The following is a 21,835-nucleotide window of genomic DNA, read 5'->3' as shown; positions in this document are numbered from 1 at the left end:
AGTCATTCAGCCTAATGTTCTAATGCAGGGAGCCGCGTGGATGCATAAAATCTATTAAGGCTCCTGGAGAAAAAATACAGAGCAGAAAAAGACATCTTGCAAACAGGGGCTTTCAAATAGGACCGCCCTGTTTGCTCTTCCTCTGAGATAAAAGTTTTGGCAGAATGTGACATTAAAAGTTGCCCAATTGTTTTATTTTGAACGTTTTTAACATTTAATAGACACAGATTTCTGGACATTCTATGGGCTATTCTGACTCAGCAAAGTCAATGTGTGTCAGAGAGCAGGAAAATGTTATGTTAGTAATTAATTTGCCTTTTAAATAAACAAATACTCCACATTCTGTTAACTTCATGCTCTCTTACTCCAGAGTCACAAAATCAGAGCTGATTCGACTCATTGACACTTGCAGCCTGGCAGAGAGAGACAAGGAGGCAAACAGAGAGAGGAGGCTCGAGTGGCTGCATGTGAGACACAAAAATAGAAGCACTTGTCACACTGCAGGGAGGGCCTCGTACCGAATATCAAAACAACCCTGTGAACCGAGCCCGTGAACAGCCGGCAGGCGCACAGTGGACATTAGCCAGCGAGACGGAGGGACGGGGCCTTTTCACACAGCCTCACGCAGCCGCTCGCCTCCGCGAGAGCAGAGCCGTCCGCCGTCCGCCATGTCGCGCGGCAGCTTCGTCTTCACGCCCATGGCCCTGCGCTCCCTGGAACTCGACGAGGACATGCTGGAGAGGTACGAGTACAAGAGGCAGCTGGCCTCTCGTCGCCCCGGCTACGCGCTGAGGAGGGAGGCCAGGGACGCGGCGCCGCCGAGGTCCAGCACCATCCTCCCGCCGGCCGTGTGCCAGGATGTGGTCGTCCAGAACGCTCTGTACACGGGAGACCTGGAGGCGATGCAGCGCCTCTTCCCCAGAGGAGCCACAGTGAACCTCATCATTGAGCCACAGGGAGGGGAGATGCGCTGGGTGGCCCGAGGGGAAGGTCGGTCCTTTCATTATTTAGGTCCATTTCCTACTATGTAATATTTCAAACTTAAAGAAATACAGGTAGTGCTATTGGCAGTGGTGTATTATTTATAGAAACAGCGCAAGGCAACATTTATAGAAACCAGTATGTGTCTACAACATCATCAGCGTAGCGGTAAATTTCAGCTTTTCATTACAGGCTAAATAAGCAGTAAGTTAGTAAAGTTCCTAAGTCACTAGCTTGAGTGACTGTGAACCACGTTCAGGGCAAGTCAAAACGATATGAATCAGTTCTGAGAAGTTCACCTCTGGGTCATGTGACGCGCTGGGTGTTCATTTGGAGAATGAGGCCATCGGACAGACAGGTGACAGCAAACACACCAGTCAGAGGCTGCCAGGCTCTGGCTCTGGGCTGTTCTCTGGGTCAACCCCAAATATATCACGTAACACCTCCCTGAAATAGCCCCGTCCGCACAAACAACCCGCATTAAGCGCCTAATTTCCCTCAGAAGCACGCGCTCGGCCCGCGACTTAGGAACCATGGCCTACGTGGCACCCAGGGTGAAGTGGCGCAAGGCGAAGACCTACCGCAGCGACGTGATCGCCACGGCCAAGGCCGCGGGCTGCGTCCTGCGGTTCTGGAACTCGCTGCTGGTCGGGGATGAGCTCACGCTGCTCAGCGTCCTGGTGGACGACGAGTGCGGCTACCTCGTCAACGCCGTTTATGACACCAGCAACATAGAGGAGTGGAAGAACTTCCGATACAACTACAGAGGCCTCAGTAGGTGTTGTAGAGCTGCCGCTCGGGCGCTTGCGACCCAGGTTTAACACCGTGGTTCTCTGTTGTTTACCCTCAAACCCGGCGGCTGCAGTCCGTCCGTCCGTCCGTTCATCCGCTCTGTTCATTGACTGCATTGACAGGACTCTGGTCGCTGACGTACGAGCAGGAGCTGACCACCCCGCTCCACATCACGGCGGGCCGAGGCTTCGCCGACTGCCTCAGGCTGCTGCTCCAGCGCGGCGCCGACGTGGACCTGGCGCCCGGCGGCACCAGCGCCCTGCACGAGTCCTGTGACAGCTGCCAGGCCGAGTGCACCGAGCTGCTGCTGCTGCACGGCGCCAACGCCAACGCCGTCTCTGAGGAAGGGCTCATGCCTTTGCACGTGTGCACCAGCCCGGAATCCCTCGAGTGAGTAGAGCAGAGTGGAGAGACCGGACCACTGGACCACGCGTAATCCATGTGATGCGCATTCAAATCTAATTGAACCCCTTCATTGGCCTGTGTACGTGCAGATGTGCCAAGTTTCTCCTTCAGTACGGTGCAGCCGTCGATGGCCGCACGGCCGACGAGAGCGACACCCCGCTGCACGTGGCGGCCCGGCGCGGCCTCCCGGAGCACGCCGAGCTGTACCTGCGCTACGGCGCCGCCGTGGACAGGCTCAACGACGAGGGCTGCACGGCGCTGAACGCGGCGTGCGCCCACCCCCAGGAGCTGCCGGACCTGCAGCGGTACTTCAGGGTGTGCGGCAGGCTGCTGGAGGCCGGGGCCCGGGTGCACGCCGCGGACCAGGACAGGCACAGCCCTCTGCACATGGCCTGTAAGAACGCCAACGCGGACGTGGTGGACCTGCTGCTGGCCAACGGCGCCTGCGTCAACGACATGGACTACGGCGGCGAGGCGCCCATGCACAACATCCTGAAGGTGGTGTGTTACAAGGCCGCGCATCAGCCCGAGAGGATTGTGCGCGCGCTGCTCAACCACGGGTCCATCAGGGTTTGGCCCGGAGCTCTGCCCACGGTAGGAACCTGAGGCTGCACGTTAACTAAAAGGAGAGAAAATGCATGAAATATTGCTTAATAATCAGCTCACTTATAATATAAACTAATTATTCATGAAGCGGTTTGCCTGAGTATCAGATACACTTACTGTAGTGTGGCACCTATAGTAGGAGCATTGAGATCTAGACAGTTCTTTGCATTGGGATCATTCTCATTTCATGACACAACGTGAGTGTTGCACACTCTGCAGGGAACAGACTACAACTATCAGTAAACCCACGTGCACTAGACAAAATGCCTGGTTCCTAATTAGGCAAGTGTTAATAGGAGATTAATTAGCACTAATTGCATAATTTCCAGTTAAACCCCTGGAGGGAAGACCAATCTGTTCATTTCACAAGTGTTTAATTACTTTATTTCTTCAGTTGTGTCACAGCTCGCTCATGAACTTAAATGATGGTATTATGAATCCGGTGCCTTTCCTCCAGGTTCTGAAGCACTGCTCTGGGTCGCCGCGCACCATCGAGGTTCTTCTGAACGCCTACACTCACCTGAAGGTCACGGACTCCTGGGTCGAGGCCGTTTCTGCGGAGACTTTTAAGGTAATTACTGCCTGATGAGAAACATTGTGGGCGTTTTAGAACAAATGATTTTAGGTTTTTAGGTTATTTCTTTAAATAGTATGATCACCCTTTATGAAAGTTTTATGCCACATATCAGAATAAGAAACCCCCCCAAAATCAGCACTGATTACATTATTTTTGCTATTTCACCCACTTGTAATTTCACAAAATCACTGTGATGATTACAAGTACATGGATAAAATATGTGTAATGAATAAAGCGTTGTAGACTGGGCAGAATGTTTATAGCTGTATGATAGCAGGCCTTGCTAAATGGATGATAATAATATTTTAAAAGGGCTAATTTCTTAGACATAAATATAAATTCCGGGTGCTTATTTACTCATTAGAAGCGCTAATAGTCAGATACAAGCTGCTAAATTCTGTTTCTTCCCCTTCAGGAGCACAAAGAGTTCTACGAGTCTGTGTTCTCCTTGGCGATGGCTCCTCGCTCCCTGCAGCACCTGGCGCGCTGCAGGCTCAGGGGCCTCCTGGGGAACCGCGTCCACAGCGTGGTCCCCAAGCTTCAGCTGCCCACCTCCATCGAGAACTACTTGCTCCTAGAGTGCAGAGGCTATGTCCACTGAACGCGGGTGATGTGTGTGAGTCTCGGTGACGTCACCTAGGAAGGAAGCGGCACCTAGAGAGCAGGATGCACTGAATGTTTGAAATGCATGTCTATGCTACGTGGAAGCCTCTCAGCAGGGAAAAGCTACGTGTTTGTCGTTGCACCACGAGGGGGCGCTAAAGACTACAGTTGATCAAGTCTAAAGAATGAGCTATTATTTGTTTTTATTTTGTTTATTTTATAATCACATTTTTTAGGTCTGCACTTAATAGTAGATTGTTGTATTGCCTGTATTTTTACATTTTACTCTTCATAGTTAGATGATAATGATGTTAATACGCACAATTATTATATGGTGACCATCCATGTGCCAGCTAATATTTGCATAAACAATTATTCCCACCGATATGATGATTGTATTTAGGTGTTTTATATCTAAATTAAGCTAAATACCATATTCCTCAGTGGCAACATAATCGGTTTATTGTATTTTATTATTTCCTGGTTTTTAATCTCTCTTTTCTCCTGCTTCTCTTTCCCCTTAATGTCGACTGGTCGCTTTTTATTACCGGTTTTTAATTAAACAACAACACTTCAATTGAATTTGAGGAAAGTTTGAATTCAAAATCAAATTGAAGACGAGCAAAGCAAATAAAACGAAACGTGTTTTATTTTGCAATGACAGGTAATTATTTTTGTGGCTATTTTATTTGGAAATTGCGTGACAAGTTTTCACACAGTTACACCTTTGATTCTACACCATCAGTCACCTGCGAAGGCTTCGTTTTCGGAAAACAGAATTTATCACCAGACCTGATTTCATCAAACTACTGAAAAATAACTGCAACAAGGTTGTTTAATGTTTACCAGCGAATATAAAAGGTTTTAAGACAGGAACGCAGAGCCAAATTATGAGCCCTCTTGATAATTACAAGTGGGATTAAAACTCGTTAAAATAGAAAACGAATCGTTGCATTGTCACAGTTCCTCTGAGAAAAGGAAGAGAGAGATCAAAGCGAGGTGCTGCTGAAGTCACTGGCAATTATAAGAATTAGCCTGTCCTGGCCCTTCACTGCTAATCAGAGTCGTTGGTGATATGTTTATGTCCTCATGCAATCAGACGACCAGTTGGAGAGCCCGGGCACCCAAGACTCAATAGGGCTAATCATCATCAGCCCCCACTGCCATTTGAAAGGTGAAATGATGTGCGATTAAACCAGTGTTTAAAGAAAAGGGAAAGTGATTTTATTTTTCTGCAAGTGCGTTCCCCCCCAGTGACCAACCGGTTCTGCCAAGTAGAATGTGTGCGTTATTTTGCCTACTCATAAGAAAAGACTGACACATGACCGGCAACAAGAGGCTTTGAAGTTGATCACTCGCCGCGTTTTGAACGAACCGCCTCCCACGAGCTGAAAACAAAGTGGAAATCCGCTCGAATCGGACTTCGGACGGTTTGTCCCCATCGCCGTTGACCTCATAGAAACGCCTTTTATCTGAATCTAATTTCGCACCGAGTATCTCTCTCCAGGGAACAATTGTTGCGGGACTTCTTTATCTGAGGCCCGGCGCATTGTTTTTCACCGCGTAGAAGGGGACGGGGAGCGGGGAAAACATCTGCCTCTCCTCCCTCCTGACTGCGATGCCCATCGGCCCCAGTGTTCCAACAAAAGCCGCCGTTGTTTTACGCTGTCCCTTGCATCCAGAGTAATTACTTATCATCAATCAAAATTAATAATAGCTGATTGGGTTGGTGTGGTCAACGATTATAGAAGGGGAAGGGCTGGGAGAGTCTCTCACACCGTTTTGCAGTCAATGGTGAAACCTGGCAAAAGGGGGAGGAGGGCTGGGGGTGCGACCCGTCTATTTGGGCTCCACTGGGAAACTACCGCCTCTCAAGACGGCCAAAGAGTCAGGGGCTGAATAAGGAAATGAAGCGTAATTTGAGGAAGATGGATGAGCCCCCAGGGAAACACCCCCTTTTCATTCCCCTTGTATTGCAGATGATAACCAATGCGCTCGCTCTCTCTCTCTCTCGCTCTCTCTCTCTCTCGCTCCGCGCGCACACACTCGCCTCCACGCACCGAGCGTCGGCGTGGGGCGGAGGGAGGAGTTGGGCAGCGGCCGAGGGGTAGATAGCGAGGGAGCGTGTGTTTACGTCTCAGTGTGTGACAAACAAGAGGCAAAAGGTAACGGCGGGTCACACGGCAAAGCGCTCGAGCGACTGCAGCGATCCGGAGACGCGGTGCGCACCCGGGGATGACAGCGGCGCGGCGGAGGATCTACTTTCGAGCCACTCCGTCTTTTGACTGAAAGTTTTTAGTGCGCGTCGCCGAGGGGAGAAAAAAAAGGGGACGTCTGCTCTGAAGTTTCCCCCGAATCGAAGCGCACGCCCGCAAGATGCAACGACCAGGCGGCCAAGGGACGGCGTTTTCAATCGATTCCCTGATAGGGACCCCTCAGCCGCGACCCGGACACCTGCTCTACACGGGCTACCCCATGTTCATGCCCTACAGACCTCTGGTGATTCCACAAGCTTTGTCCCACTCGCCTCTATCGTCCGGGATACCGCCACTTGCGCCTTTGGCGTCCTTTGCGGGACGGCTCACCAACACGTTCTGCGCCAGTTTGGGCCAAGGGGTGCCCTCCATGGTGGCGCTAACCACGACCATGCCGAGTTTCTCGGACCCACCGGACAGTTTCTACCCACCGCAGGAACTGCCGGGTCCACGTCTAAGCTCCGCGGACCCCGGAGCCAGGAGGCAGGAGAGTCCGCACTCCGAGGAGCTGCACGGCCGGGACAAGGGCTCAGAGCTGCTCAACTTCTCGGAAACTTTTCAGACGATATCAGGTGAGACTGGCGTAAATGCGTCGGTGTAGTGTTTTTTGCCACACGCGGTTGCGTAAAAAGTGCAAATTGTGCGTAAAACGTTGAAAAAGTGTGCCATTCAAAAATCCAAAATCTTTTAATAAATAGTCTGAAGACGTTTAAATGCAGCTGATTCGGTGGGAACAATAAAAAGTAAACTCGCGTTTCAAATTGACAGAAATATTAATGACACAGCACTTAAAACAGACACATGCTGAGGGTGAAACCTGATGGAAGTGAGATAATGACTAGTCTTTTTACAGCTATAGCTTCAAACGCTACTCATGTAAAATCACGCCGAAACAAACTCTTCAACCACGTTTGAGAGAACATTTAACTAGTTTTTTTAACAGGATCAGGTTAAATGTACCCAAAAAAGTGCTTTTACGCACAAAACAGTTGCAAATGTCCACTATTAATTTATCTATTGCTTTGGAAGCATTTTCAGGACGCTTTAATATTTTTTTTATCATTTAAAGCCCAGTCACAAACTCAATCACTCACTCACTGTAAACACGTGCCTCTTTTGTCTCCACGTGTTTAGGTGAAACCAAACTGTACAGTTCAGACGACGAAAAGTTGGACCTAAAATCAGCGGACGCCGTTTGCAGCGACCGGGACGACAGCTCCGCAGACAGCGAAAACGAAAGCTTCTCGGACGGAAACAACTGTGGCTCCCTGTCCCAGAAGAGCAAACTAAAGACCGGCTCGCAGGAGGCGCTGCCGACCGGCAGCTCGGCGGGGAAGAGCCGCAGGAGACGAACAGCTTTTACCAGCGAGCAGCTGCTCGAACTCGAAAAGGAGTTTCACTGCAAAAAGTACCTTTCTCTGACCGAGCGCTCCCAGATCGCGCACGCGCTCAAACTGAGCGAGGTGCAGGTGAAGATCTGGTTCCAGAACCGCCGGGCCAAATGGAAACGGATCAAAGCCGGCAACGTCAACAACCGGTCGGGGGAACCGGTGCGAAATCCCAAAATCGTGGTGCCCATCCCCGTGCACGTCAACAGGTTTGCGGTGAGGAGTCAGCACCAGCAAATAGAGCAAGGCACCAGGCCCTGAACTCAGACGAAAGCCGCGAATATTATCAATGCCAACAATAATAAGACACTTAAAGTGACTCGATGTTCCAGTGATTGGTTGAACGCATGAAGCACAAAAAGGAGGATTCCGTTATTTTGCCTGAGACTGAGCAGGGGAGAGGATTTGCTCGCGGACTATTTGGCAATATGCTGTCATTTTTATTTATTGTTCTGTAAATATGTAAATATAAATGAGTAAAAAATGGTACAAATGGGCACTATGAGATGCGACTGTAAAGATTTTTTTAAGTATTTATATGTAGGGCCAAAATCTTCTGTTGGTTATGTGCATGTCTTCATTTGGTGGAGCTAATCTGGATTTTCGTTGTGTTTCGTACAATTTGTTGACCACTTTTGCATGTAACTTGAGGCGTTTCACGTTTTGTTTGGCAACTGTAGGAAGCAGCTTTGACAGCTTTTTGTGAAAGAATTGAAATATGTGAAGGAAATAATGACCAACCAAGGGACAACTGTAAAGTATATTGACCTAATAAATCGCTTTATACGTAAGATGGAATCCAGAATGAATCATTATTGACGAGACAACAAAATAACAATGTTTAAAAATTTTTTGCTAAATATGTAGGAATTGATTTAAGCAGCTAAAAATAAATAAACAGATCTGTGCAGGTTAAAGACAGCGACTCCATATTGAAGGTGACAATTCTAATGTTACTGAACCCGTTTTCAAAAAAAAAAAAACATTGTTATGACGACAGTTATTGATGTTAGAACTATTGCTAAATTCCCCAATGTAAAGGGATTTTGCAGATTTTTTTTAATTGTGATTTTAAAATTTGACAGTAACGCAGCATCGCAGGTTTTTAACACCAACGCTCTCTCACAGAAACTAAAGGACTTCAAATGTTGATGGTTATTTTTTAAACGGTGGCGTTGATTGATTTCTCTTCAGGAGGCCAAGTTGTCTCAAGTAGACTGATAGATTCTCATTAGTCTGAGCACATTCAACACACTGTAATGAACTTCTCCATCAGTCACTTCAGAGCAGCAGGGCGACAGGACAAAGTTGAGCTAAATAAGAAATTCTGCTATAAGTCGATTAAATTAAGATTCATAGATGTTTAAATGAATTAACACAAATGTAATGTGTTGCCTCTCATCCTAAACCACAAACCCTTATTGAATAGTGTGCACTGTGTCTTTAAATATCTAAACATTACAGACATTTATTTTTGAAAATAAATAGCAGAAAATAGATTCATATATACTTGTTACAGAATAAGGTTTGAATTGTGGAGATACATGTAGTTTTGATTGAGGTAGAGCTAAAAACCGTTCAGCTATACAAGTCTTTTTGCTGATAGATAGAATTTGCAAGACTAGTGAAATAAATGTGGTCTGTTTATGTGGTATGGTAGAGTTATAGACCATCAATATTAAAATAATCAGGAACTCGAGTCAAGTCTGGCCACATAACTATCCAGTTACAGGAAAGGGGAAAGAGGGCTGGATGTTTTTAAGGAAATATGCCCGATTCTGTCCTCACACACATTCTCTGAACTGTTTCCAGAAAAGTCTCATATTGGAATAATTTCATCTCACCTCATATGGCAGAAAGTGATTGGTCTCCCATTTCCAAAATAGACCCAGGCCTCGAGCCACTGCAGCAGCACCTGCTCAAGTATGATGGCAAGATTCTTCAAATATTTTATTAGTATTAATATTTAATTAAACCTTTTCCTAAATCAGTATTTAGCTCTGTGGTTTGGTTGGCAGCGTCATAGAAAATCCTCCTGAATGCATGAGGATACACATTATTAGCCTCTCTCATGGATGCACACGCTGAAAAGCTGGACCTCAGAGCATAAACACACACGTTATGACCCGGGCACCCATGAGTAGTAAGGCTTATTTCACTGTCCACCTCATACGTCAGGACTGTGGCACTTGGATGGGGATTCAAGGAGTGACGACCGCGCGAAGGAGCAGTGGAAGTTTTATCATGGCTCAGGAGCCGACTAATAAAGACGCTCAATTCCACGACTTTGTGCCAGAGCGCAGCTGCTATTTTAGTTTCCATGAGCTGTTTTTGTGGAGTTGATGGCGAGGAGACATGATACAGTCCTCGCTAACACCACTTGGCTTGTCGTTATCATGAAGCTGTTATATTCCAGTTTTATCATCAGTTTTTATTGTTTCTAAAATCATGACCTCATTGAGCTAAATTTTCCAAAATTAACTTTTCACAACACTAATTAATTATGATATCACAATAACAGATCTATAGTATATGTGAGTGATGTTTCTGATTTCTTCATAGATTTCAATAATGTCTCTTCCATTGTAGACACATCTTGAGAGGCACAAACTCAAGACACCATCTGCATTCTGCCATTCTGCCACTTGAATCACAAATTGAAATATCAGAAGTTCTCCAGCAAAGACATTAAACCGTTTCTGCATTCCCACCTGGTGAGAGAGGGAGGTAGAGCGAAGGACCTCATTACTGGCTGCTCGTGTGAGTGTACGGGCTGCTCAGCACCGACTGGAGGCCTGACTTCTTGGGAGGGTCCGGACGGTCGTGGCTACAGTGATGTATGGGCAGATGCATCAAATCGCACAAGATAAACAAGCGATGAGTTTCATCAGGGCCATCATAGCTTTAATTTGGCTGCCTAATGAGTCAGATCTAGTGGCGGAGATAAGAGTTGTCAGAGGCCCGGCTCTAATGAATTTCTTGCCACTTGTAATCAAGGTTGCCTGTCTGAGGGGGGATGATTAATGGAACCCTGGAGGATTCCCTCGGCCCTCAGCCTTCATTACAGCTAATGCATTCTCAGGCAAATTAACAGAGAAATGCAGGCAAAAGCCAACGGGGAAGGGGAGAGAAAAGGGAGAGGAGAAAGGGAGAGAGTGATGAGAACAGAGCGTTTATGTAAAACAAAAGAGAGAGAGGGGGAGAGAGCGAGAGAGAGAGAGAGAGAGAGAGAGAGAGAGGAGGAAGATCGCTCGGCGGGCACGAAGCAGCCAGGTTGGCGGCACGCGAGAGACAGCGAGGCAGAGATGCGTTCAAATCCGCTGATTAGCGAGAGGTTCAAGGATATGGAAATGAGCAGGGTGACGAGGGTTAGTGGCAGTCAGAAAGGGCAGGGTGCAGCATGGATGCTGTAGTCAGACATGACGGAACTGAAGCTGATGAATGGATGTGGAGGTGGGGGGGGGTCAGGAGCAAGGAGGGGAAATATTTACTAGTTTAAGAGGTGGAGAAGGTGACGAGGAAAGCAGTAAATGAATCCTCAGGAATAAACAGGACAAACTAGAGCTTAGTGCCACCTTAAAGCCACATTTGTGTGTCTGCCAGGCGCGTCGCTAACTGCTTGCTAAACAGCCTGTTAAGGCGGCCCGTGGCCAAGCAGCTCCTACATGTTATGAAAATATGGATTTAATGTTTGCAAATATGGTCTTGTCAGGTCTTTGTGTTGCCATCCATCAGCCTCAGACCCACCTCTGCAATCTTGCAGGCAATTTGTCTGAGAGGAGGTGGGCGGCAGAGAGCCCTCCTCACTGTTTAGCAGGCCCTGATGAAATATCAAAACACACGGCGGCGTGAGCGAGCGAGCGTGTGCGAGTCTCACCGCGACAAACGTGTGTCGTGGGAATAAATTACAGGACACATTTGTTTTGTACATATTGTATGAACGTGTTCACGTAAAACAAAATCACCCAAAATATCACCTGCCTTAATTCATCGTTTTGCAACTGTCGCTAAATCAGTTAGCTTCATATTTAGCACTAACACAGACACTTATTTACTAACAGGTCTGTCATCAGTCTAAAATTTTTGCCAAATAGAAAATGGATAAATTAAATGTAGGGTGATTGTGACTTGGTTGGGAGAGCAATCAACCTAAAAGAACTGGGTCATAACTTGGCTTTCGGTTCTTACTGGCCACATATATTAGCTTTAAACGAGCTTAACACATTTCAAAGCAGAGAAATATAGAAATCAGACTGGTCTTTATGGTGGAAAACAATGTGCTCATAGAATAACATGTCACACCAGGGCCAAGGGAGATGAGATAAAGCTAAAGAGGAACCAGGTGATGAAGAGCAAACAATGCCAACCAACAGAGAGAGGAAGGGGATGAAGATATGCTGAGACAAGATTAGCAGGAAATAAGAAGTGGATTAGTGAAGGCTTGACTCCTCTGAACACAGAGACCTTTCACTTTTCTCCACGGTGTTGTGCTACCTGACACTAAGCCCGAGTCTTTATCCTAATCCCCTTTCAGCAGCTGCTGGGGGTCCCACAAGCAGGAAGTGGAGAGGATGCTTTACTTACCTCAAACCACGCTTGGTGGAGTCGTGTCGGCCACACATTGACACTGCAGCAAATTCACTGCGAGGTTTGATGGAGAAACATGTAAAACGGTACGAGATGAAATCGGAGCGTTTGTAAAATCCAACCGTAGCGACCTTTATTTTGAAACTCTCACCTCATCTGTCCGGCATTAGCAGGTCAGGTCAATGTGATGGATAATGAATGAACCCCCCCTCACACACACACACCTACAAAACAAATGCAGAGTTCCCCAAATCCAGGGAAGGCTACATCAATTTATTTGAGTGTTTATTAATAGGTCAACAGTTAGCCAAGCATCCAAGCATACAACAAGTTACTCTGTAGCTTCTGCCTTGTTTCACGTTCTGAACGTAAAAAGACTTACAATAGGAAAATTAACTTGAACAAAACTGAACAAAAAAGAATATTTACATACTGCATTATAAATATGTCAAATGTACATCATTATACACAAGTACCAAAGATGGTCAGTTAATGTAGAGACCAAACAGAAGTACCTTAAATATATGCCTAAGTAGAAACGAAAACAACTTATCAAAATATGGTTCCAGGGTCGAGGGAACCTAAAACCAGTTCCGTTCGCTTCTAGGAGCTCGTCTTCAGATAAAAGCATCAAGCTAATATGTACACTTCATGTTGTGTTTGGGGAAAGACAGGCAGGTTTCTAGTGTTATTTCATCTACAGTATGTAAAGAAAGGTCTGGGTAATCACTGTACACGTTGAACTCTTTTCAGTAACACTATGCTTATTACAATGAGACATGAGAAATAAGGCCAGTAAAACTGTACAGTACGAGTACATTTCAAGGTTTCCGGGTACATTTGTGGTTTGCTGTGTAGTGTCTGTAAAGAATAGTTTGACATTGTAGGAAAATGAAAATGGAGGATATTAACACCACTGTCATATATGGGAGCGTGGCTAGGTAGCTTAGCTTAGCATGAAGCTGGAATCAGAGAGGAAACAGCTGGGCTCTTTCCAAAGTAAAAAATTCTCTTCTTATGTTTAAAGCTAACAAGTCATGTACGTGGTTTGTTAATTTGTACAACACAAAATAAGGAATTGTCTTGACATAAGGAACTGCGGGGTGTTTGCTAGGCTAGGCTAGGCTAAGTTAAGACAGGGTAATCCAGCTCCACAAAAAACAGTTTCCATCATCACACTTCTGGCCAAAAATCGGGTAAGTACATTTTCCTACCATGTCAAATTTTCCCTTTAACATTTAGCCCATATATTTGTTATTTGGCGACTGTGAAAACACAAACACTGTTAAGCAACAAAATAAAAACAATATTTAAGGTACCAAGTTAACAGCCTGCTCTGTAAACATACATCCTGCCATTGTAAACTCAAAATCAAGATGGTTTAAAACCTTAAAATGGCTAAATACACTGTAGAACTTCACCCATATTTATTTCTGACCTATTTACTATAAATGAATGAACTGTACATATGAATTAAAGCAAAATGAGTCAAACTAAGTATACTTCCCTCTATAAACCCTTTAGTTTTTTATTTTTTATTTTATTCCCTAGACGTCAGTCACTTGAACACGTTTCATGAGCGCCCTGCTTTTGGCCTGACAGGTTCTTAAGGTTTTTATTGGCTCTAAAGGTCAAAACTGTGCCCATAAGGGATACTGTGAAGGAACAAGAACTACTTTTACAGAGGTCTGTACATTAAAACACAGTTATGATCCAAGTCGTCACTGCAGGTGTTCGTCGTCTCACCAACGTCCTTTCTCCAATGTTCCCGAGCAGAAATGCCCACTCGCAGTCTGCCGCACACGGTCACAGACGAAGACGTAAGCACGCACGTATTGTACAGTATGTACGGATGCACACACATACACACACACGGTACCATTTATGTACATCACAGCAACAATAGAAGAAATGCTCGAGTGGGTACCAATTTTACAGCCTTTGGCCACAGGAGGTAAATGGGTTTTCCAGTACGCTTATGGCTTAAAACTGTGTGAATCTGTCTCAAATAATTATCAACACAATCTAGTCAATCAGAAAATTAGTCCAGCTAAGACGTCATCACGGCATAATTTCACTAGATTCAATCAAACGTCATATTTGAATGAAATCTGATTAGGGAGACACACTTACAAAGCCACGTGGATCAGTGGACGTAAAACATTATCCCCCTTAATTCCTTTATATTCACGGACACTTTTTGCTCAAGGATCACAGTAAGGCGGTGAAGGAAATGACTACAATTCACCCGATAGGAATTCAGCAATCAACGCCTTTATGACAACGTGAATTAAGTATCTAAATCATTTGGACTGTTCGGCTATAATTGCTTTTGCCTTTGTATATGAATAGTATGTCAAGAGTTTGATAGCTGTGCTGAAGACATGCATCATTACTAAAGTTGTAACAGCCCCTGATATTGTGGAAGATTGAGCTTCATTCCCACATCAGTGGTTTGTCACTTGTAAAACTATTCCTCACAGTTTTATGTTAGTGCACTTAAGCCTGGAAATTTGAGGGAAGTTTCTCATTCATGCTCATTATAAAATCAGCTCAAGTTGCAGAAGGGGGGAAGACATAAAAGGAAATGTTCACACATTAAGGAAATGCTTTTCGTAGGGTAGGTACGAATGCCAAAGTAAGTCATTTGTTTGGTTGACGCTTAAAAACAAGAAGCTTAAAGCTGATCATGATCATTTCAGACCAAGATTGAATGAATTTAAAAATGACAACAAATAAAAAATTTGAATATAAAACAAGCAGTGTACAATGTCCGAACAGCAAACACCCACGTCTTTCAGCACAGTGGAACATTAACAGTAGGTCCGTTGCTCCTCATGTGTTTCTATCGGTACTGATTCTGGGTTACACAGTGTGAAACAGAGGAGGAAGTACTGGAAAGAGACAGGAGCTGGGTTCTGGGTTTTATATGCTTGTCTGCAGCTGCTTTCGGCGTCCTACATGATACTGATGCTGCGGTTAAGCTCACACTGGGCATTGTTGTTGTTGATGTTGGGGTTGCGGCGGCTCATGTTGGGCGTGGGCACAGAAGTCAGGCTGCCTGGCTCGTTGGGGCAGCCATGTTGGACCAAGATGTCGCCACACTCCTGGCTCCTAGCTTGCCGAGCGTAGGACAGCGGCGTCTGCCCGCGAGCGTCCCGACTCTTCACGTCCACGCCATACTGTGGAAGGAAAGAATAAAAACACCACATCACATACATTAAATGCCAATGGGAGCGATGTCTATCCACCTCACAGTCAGCCAACTCACCCAGATGAGCAGCTGTGTAATGACCACATTGGCCATAGCGCAGGAGAGGTGCAGGGCGGTGCGTCCGTCTCCGTCCCCGTAGGTCTCGTTAACCTCCTCCTTGGTGCCGTGGGCCAACAGCAACACCACCAACCTCAGGTCATCCTCCACCACTGCCCTCAGCAGCTGTTGCCCCAGGGGTACGTCGGACTGGGGCAGCCCCACCAGGAACAGCTTCTGCTCATACTTGGCTCGGATCCAGCGCTCCTTCTCTTCCCTGGAGAGGAGAAGATGACACGGATGCTACAGGTCAGGCGGGGACAAATATGATGCTACGAGCAGTGGCCTGCCCAAGGTGCAACAACGCTCAATGCAAATCCCAGAGTTTAAAAGCAGCAGGAAACGAAATGCTGTACACACACAAGGGAAGTATTACAGTAATTGGCTCACCAGTGTGAAGTGACATTTCTAAATTATTGCTGCACAAAAAAGCCACTAGCCCCTACTATCAGTGGGACATAATGCAGTGAGATGGGCTGGAGATGTGAGAATGCCAAAGGGTATGACGCTTTGGGCATTATTCCACTTCCTAGCGATTACAGTCGACAGCAAGACGGTTAGAGCCTGGCCGGCTTTCTAAAGGTTACACATCTTGAACAGCATGTCTTCTGTGGACAATACAGGAAGGAGGGGGGGCATGTTTTTTTATCAGCGCTGTCGGCTGTCAGTCTGAACCGGAGGATCCCCTCCACAAAAGAGGCAGTGTGTCTCAGAGCCCCAGTCTCCCTTGGGGTGGCTGGGCCCCGAGTCAGATCGATGGGGCTGAATGGCAGCCAGAGAGGGACGGTGGGGACGTGGGCCTTTTTTACTTCAGCCGGCAACAGAGAATAGGCCGAGGGGAGTGCTCCGTCCACTATCGCCAGGCAGAATTCTATCTACTGCTCTCTATCTTGACCCCCTCCCTTTCATTCTCTGTCCACATACAAACTGTCCAAATCAGAAAGAGGGGGGGAAAAATCAATATCAATACATGAATGACTGAGCATGCCCAGTGTGGCACTAACCCAGTGACCCTGTCAGTCGCCGTGATAAGGCGAGCGGAAAAAGGCCGTTGTTTGGATTTATGGGTGAGTGACAGAGAGGAGAAGGTTTGTAGGGATAAGTTAAAGCAGCGACGCCGGCTGGAGTGACAAGGGCCTCGTGGGACTCTCTATCAATGGGCCAAAGCTCAGCAGCATGTACACACTGACAGGCTAATTTACTTCAATCCTATTTTATCATAATCACAGTGAAAACTTAATCAGTACTCAACAGAAAAGCTGTCAACTCTTAAATCATGATATATAATTAAAGTGTTAATCTGTTTTCTTATATTATATAGCATAGTGTTCTAAATGTTAGGAATAATTTAAATTAAACTACAATGGATACACATTGGAACTCAATTTTTACCCTGGTAATATTGACAAGATAGGGCTAATTGTGAGTAAAACGATCACGGCGTAAAAAAAAAAAAAACATCTTCAGAAAAGTAAAGGAAAATGACAATTTAGCTATAACTGACCTTTAATCATATCCACGTGAAGCTAATTTACAATTATCGCAGCTGTTGAAACCAGTTCAACATTAGTCACCCACCTCTATTACGACCTTAGCGGCTAGATGTCAAGGCTGCCAACTCACCACAGACAGCAACCATTTTCAGACTCATATGTCAGCTGCCGGGCTCAATACACCGAGCAGTTCGTCTTGCACAGAGGAGCCTGGCACTGGCCCCAACTACGGGAGTTAAAGCTGTGATGGAAGAGGCTTTATCAGCAGCTGAGCACAGACTGATTAACTGCAAAACACCACTGGAAGCTCATAAAACAACTTAACCCACATCTTTAAGTACTGGCGGCGCTATTACTGCTACCAGCATACGGGTATATTCCTGCTACGACCTGGAAGAAGACCTGGCAGAGAAAGTTGCCCTGCTATACCATAACTAAATCTTTAGAATGAGCGTATTATGTGAGCAACAATACAGCCCTAATGACAGGCAATTGCAGCAGCTCTGAGTTTTATGGTGTAAGACCTCAATCAATCCCTACTCCGTCATTATGTGTGGATAAGCCTGTTAGCAAATCAAATGGCCCTAGAACCATTAAGACCGCTCAGAACAGGAAGAGGCTGTCCTGCCATCCCCTCTTATTTTGGGGGAGATCCTTTGAAAGCGAGTGTCCTTGTTTTACTTCCAAGAAGGATTTGGTTCGTCTGAAACCTCTGATGTAATCCTCGGGGTAAAATATACAAACCTTAATAAAGACCTAAGCATCTGTTGTCCAAAGTTTGTTTCAAGAAGCCAGAGCATGAATAACATTCTGAATCTGTGGAGTCCAGTGAATTGATATGAGCTAAATGAGGCAGAAAGTTAGCACCAACATGTGAAACAAAAAGGCTGAGGAGAGCCATTAAGAAGACGTCAACATCTCAGAAAGGAGCCCTGAGGACACTTTGTTAGCCTCCGCGACAAAATCAGCCCCGAAGACCTGCAGAAAAAGGGCCTCAGTCACCGATCTAAATTCAATCATGGTTCTTTTTAGGCGGTCCACTTAAAAAAAAAAAAAAAAAAAAAGAAAAAAAAAGAAGCAAGGCAGTGGTTTTATTAAAAAAAACCCAGCTGGTGCCACTTGAAAGACAGAGTGTGAAAGGAAGTGAAATAGTAATCCCGCCTCTGTCTTTTGTTTGAAATAGAAAAACAATCCAAACAGAGGTAGGGTTTAGACAGTCAGGGGGGAAACTGAGACCCTTGAAAAGGACACTTCCTCACCACAGGAGGAAGAAAAATAAAATCAGCGGATTTAGCATGTCAAAGCTCCAGGACAAAGCCAGAGGGGAGGTATGAGAGCGAATGTTCATAGCTTGAGGGGTTATTTTGGAAACTGATGCGATGGATACTTATACACACACACACACACATACAGACATACGCTCCAACCAGACACTAATTTCCCCACCCAGGCTCGGACGCATACTTGTTCTAAATATCTCTGTTGCTGAGGAGACACAGGGGAGCTCAAAATTCCCAATAAAAATGCTAGAGCCTATTAAACTAAGAGCCGTAGCTACTTGACGACAAACTTCCTCCACCGTTCAGAATAATCTCGCAGCTTTCTAACTTTCTTTCACTGGGGTTTATTTGAATGAAATCTTGAACAAACATCAAAATGCTTACAGGGTCTAAAGTGGAAACGGGACTCCTGGTGTCCCCTTTCATTTGCCTATGCAGAGTCCACCTAGATAAAGGCAGCCTTAACAGCAGAGAAAGGCCTCTTTTATAATTCTATTAGAGCTCTGTCCCTTCAGCTCTCCGTTGAGCAATGGATCCCGACTCTGACTTAATTAAGTGGCAAATGGCGGAATGATTCTCCTAAACCCAGCCCACGGAGTCAAGAACACATGACTGAATTCAAATAAAGAGGGACAAACAAGGATAATTAGTCAAGCCTGAAAGACAAAAGCCAACGGGAATTTATAGGCATGGCAGGGAAACTGAGACAGAGGGGGCGGAGCCTTCGGTGGAGCGGCCACAAAACGACCACTCTGACCGCCTGCAATAAAGGTGCACTGGTCCATAGGAAGAGAGGGATGTCCGTCCCACCACCAGCCCATCTTTCAAACACATACTGAGACCTCCTAAACAATCAAAGCCTTGACGGCTCCTCCTACTCTTCCCTAAGCACCCAAAGTCACTGTGGACACATCAAATAGATGCACTGAAGAGGAGAAATGGTGGTATTGGTGGGTTGGAGTGGGGGGGGGGGGGGGGGGGGGTGTATGTGACCAGCTTGAGGTGTGGGGGGTGTGCAGCTTGTATAGGACTGATTCTCATGCAGCCAGCAGCTTCACTTCCACAAACCAAGGGGAGGGAAGAGGCAGAGAGCGGGGAAGAGGGACGGCAGCAGAAAGATAGAGAGGGGGCTGAAAGGGAAACGACAGAGATGAAGCAAAAAAAAAAAGAAGAAGAAGAGAGCACACAACAGGGAAAGAAAGCTGGGCCCCAGAGCATCAAAGGTTGCTAAGGGCGAGAAATGAAGGGGCAGCACAGTAAACGCGGCAGCAGAAAGTGCTAAATAAGGACCCCTATGGCCTGGTGGGTACAGTGTGGACACGGTACGCTCCGCTCTGAGAGCAGCAGCTGCACAAGAATGGAGGCAAATATTTTTACAAGAGGAATGGATGCCACTCGTTTGGCCCGAACTGTTGACCAGAATTCTAAAGGTTAAGATCTATTGAGAGGATAATATGAGAGCATCTGGGTGCCGTAGGCCGGCAGAGGGATGAGTTGAATATATTGTGACATTAATGAGGTTGTCAGACTCCTCGTGATGGAGTGGCTGTGTTTTTGTGCCAGCGAGACTAACACCCTTAAATGCTCACGCTGTTAACCCCCGCTGAACCCTCGGCTCGCACACAAAGCTGAGGGGACAATGCCACTCGCCCCGGTTGCGTACGCAGCCTGCTTCGCGTACGGACGCGCCTTTAAACGTTCCGCAAATAAACGAGCGGTGGAGGTTTCTTTGTCGTTCGCGGCGCCGGACATTCTGCCATTGTAGCGATTTGCAACGCTAACAATACGAAGCCAAATCACACGGTTAAGTGTGTAGACGGAGCCATAATGACTCGGCCCTGCTTCTACATGTACTGTACCTGGCTCTGAAACCCGGTGGCATGTGGGCAATTAGTGACTGCGGTACCACTTCTCCCACACAGGGCTAATTACTGACCTGTGGGTTTCATTTAGAGAGAGAGAGGACTTGGGAAGACCCAGTCATTCATTTGTCCTAATTAATTACTCTTCCTCCACGAGGGCTCCTGGCAAGGCCGACTGTTCTAAAAGCTCTTCTGAGAGTCTGTCTAACCTGCGATTACCCAGGAAGCTTTGCTCTGCGTCTTGGCGAGCAGCGCGGAGGACAGGGACCGCCGTGGACAAACCCCGAATCCAGATTCTCTCGCGGCTGCAGCACTGATGTTGTTGAGGGGGGATAACGCGCCAGAGTGGAAGGGGTTAAGACAGGCACCGGGGCCGGGTTTGGAGAGGTTAGCGGTGTGATTCATTTTTATTACCACGCAGCCCCTGCAGGCGGCAGGAGTGGCAAATTATTTCTGAAACAAAGTGGAGGGCTCTCATCAGAGCTATTACCTGCATGTGGCCGAGGGCGGCGCGGAGCCCACAGAGGGTGACAGTGAGAGGCCCGCGCCGGTGAGGGATAGCCGTCCACATCCGTCCACGCTCCGGGACATCCCCCCCCCCCCAAATGAGAACCGGTGTCTGTGTGTGTGTGTGTTTGTGTGCCAGCGGAAGATGAGGGCAGCGCCGGGCGCCGGACCTCCCCCACTGCATCCGTCAAAACAGTCTGCGGCGGTTTCTATCGCCGAGGTGCCGAGCAATTAGAGGTGACGCGCAAAACACAATGACTCCCAGGTGCTAATTAAAAGAACAACTCCCCTCCAATATGCTGACTGCACAAATCAGCCGCCATCCCGAGCTTCCGCTAATTTATGATCACACATGTAACTGTAGCCACGCAACATATGACTCTTTCATGTGGTATTACTTTCTAATTAAGCGTCCTAAATGGGTTGTAAATTGTCGCCAGTGACTCCATCGATGTTTCATAAGTTGTCACGCTGTGAAAAAACCCTCTAGTTGTTGGACCATCTGACCTCGTACCCGTTGCAAATGGACAACATGCAAATCTTATTAGCTAAAAGTTAATGTAAATGTGGAATAGATGATTACATTTTTATGAATGATTAACTTTCTGCACCGCAGACCATCGGGAAGCAAAAATAATGCATCATTACCAAAGAAAAAGGCTGAGACTGTCCATCTAAAAAAAAAAAAAAAAAAACTAAATGCACTGAATTGAAAGATTTATAACGACTTTAAAAAACACTAGTGATGATTGTATTGGCTTATAATAGAGCCCTTAGTTACTAACCAGGGGATGTGTTTTCTTGAAAGCAGACAATCATATGACATCTATGCACATGTACATAGAACCACGCATCCTGTGTTGCAGTGTGCATCAGCATGCAGCAAATTAATATATTGTGATTTCCTCTGATCCAGAATATCATAAGCTAAACCAATCTTGTGGACGAATGCTTTTAAGTTCAATTTCAAAAATGCAAAAGGCAAAACTAGTCTTGCAGGAGACATTCAATCAGACACTGGCTTGATATTCAGGTACTTACTGAATCGTTTAGATTAGGTGTCACTAATGTTTAGCGGGAGTCGGAAGCCACATGCGGCCTGTCGAGGTGCCATCGCAAAGCTGCTGCATGTCACAGGTATGACACAATTAAAATGCTCTCATGTGAAGGAGAGGCAGGTGAGGATCCA

The 21,835-nt window shown here is 46.3% G+C and overlaps 3 protein-coding genes across 6 annotated transcripts in view; 2 read left to right on the top strand and 1 right to left on the bottom strand.

Moving 5' to 3' along the window:
• Positions 1-527: 527 nt before the first annotated feature.
• On the top strand, positions 528-4,632 carry asb10 (ankyrin repeat and SOCS box containing 10). 2 transcript variants are annotated; one of them, XM_029130671.3, is made up of 5 exons: positions 528-990; positions 1,896-2,163; positions 2,268-2,772; positions 3,242-3,355; positions 3,777-4,632. In XM_029130671.3, exons 1-5 carry the CDS (start codon positions 669-671, stop codon positions 3,960-3,962), a joined length of 1,395 nt encoding a protein of 464 aa, XP_028986504.1. In that variant the 5' UTR covers positions 528-668; the 3' UTR covers positions 3,963-4,632. The 2 variants fall into 2 exon arrangements, with proteins under 2 accessions (XP_028986504.1, XP_028986505.1); XM_029130672.3 differs by lacking the exon at positions 528-990 and adding an exon at positions 1,020-1,755.
• A 1,168-nt stretch (positions 4,633-5,800) lies between these two features.
• gbx1 (gastrulation brain homeobox 1) lies at positions 5,801-8,398 on the top strand. Its single transcript, XM_029133053.3, has 2 exons — positions 5,801-6,791; positions 7,354-8,398. Exons 1-2 carry the CDS (start codon positions 6,341-6,343, stop codon positions 7,866-7,868), a joined length of 966 nt encoding a protein of 321 aa, XP_028988886.1. The 5' UTR covers positions 5,801-6,340; the 3' UTR covers positions 7,869-8,398.
• Positions 8,399-12,462: 4,064 nt separating this feature from the next.
• Positions 12,463-21,835, bottom strand: part of agap3 (ArfGAP with GTPase domain, ankyrin repeat and PH domain 3) — an 85,057-nt gene continuing 75,684 nt past the window's right edge. For all 3 annotated transcript variants that reach the window (XM_029132377.3, XM_055503691.1, XM_029132376.3), the window contains exons 17-18: positions 15,466-15,721; positions 12,463-15,376 (exon numbers count right to left, since the gene is read on the bottom strand). In XM_029132377.3, the coding sequence (XP_028988210.1) occupies positions 15,152-15,376; positions 15,466-15,721 (481 nt within the window). In that variant the 3' untranslated portion in view covers positions 12,463-15,151. The remainder of the gene's footprint in view (positions 15,377-15,465; positions 15,722-21,835) is intronic.

This window comes from Betta splendens, chromosome 17 (genome assembly GCF_900634795.4).
Source record: "Betta splendens chromosome 17, fBetSpl5.4, whole genome shotgun sequence".
NCBI classification, from domain to species: domain Eukaryota; kingdom Metazoa; phylum Chordata; class Actinopteri; order Anabantiformes; family Osphronemidae; genus Betta; species Betta splendens.
The sequence above is the reverse complement of the archived record's forward strand: the minus strand, read 5'-3'. Positions and strand labels throughout refer to the sequence as shown.

Coding starts and splice junctions, on each gene's coding strand:
- asb10 (XM_029130671.3), top strand. CDS start 669: ATGTCGCGCGGCAGCTTCGTCTTCACGCCCATGGCCCTGCGCTCCCTG. Junction 991..1,895: donor CTGGGTGGCCCGAGGGGAAG/GTCGGTCCTTTC, acceptor CTGCATTGACAG/GACTCTGGTCGCTGACGTAC. Junction 2,773..3,241: donor GGCCCGGAGCTCTGCCCACG/GTAGGAACCTGA, acceptor CCTTTCCTCCAG/GTTCTGAAGCACTGCTCTGG.
- gbx1 (XM_029133053.3), top strand. CDS start 6,341: ATGCAACGACCAGGCGGCCAAGGGACGGCGTTTTCAATCGATTCCCTG. Junction 6,792..7,353: donor AACTTTTCAGACGATATCAG/GTGAGACTGGCG, acceptor CCACGTGTTTAG/GTGAAACCAAACTGTACAGT.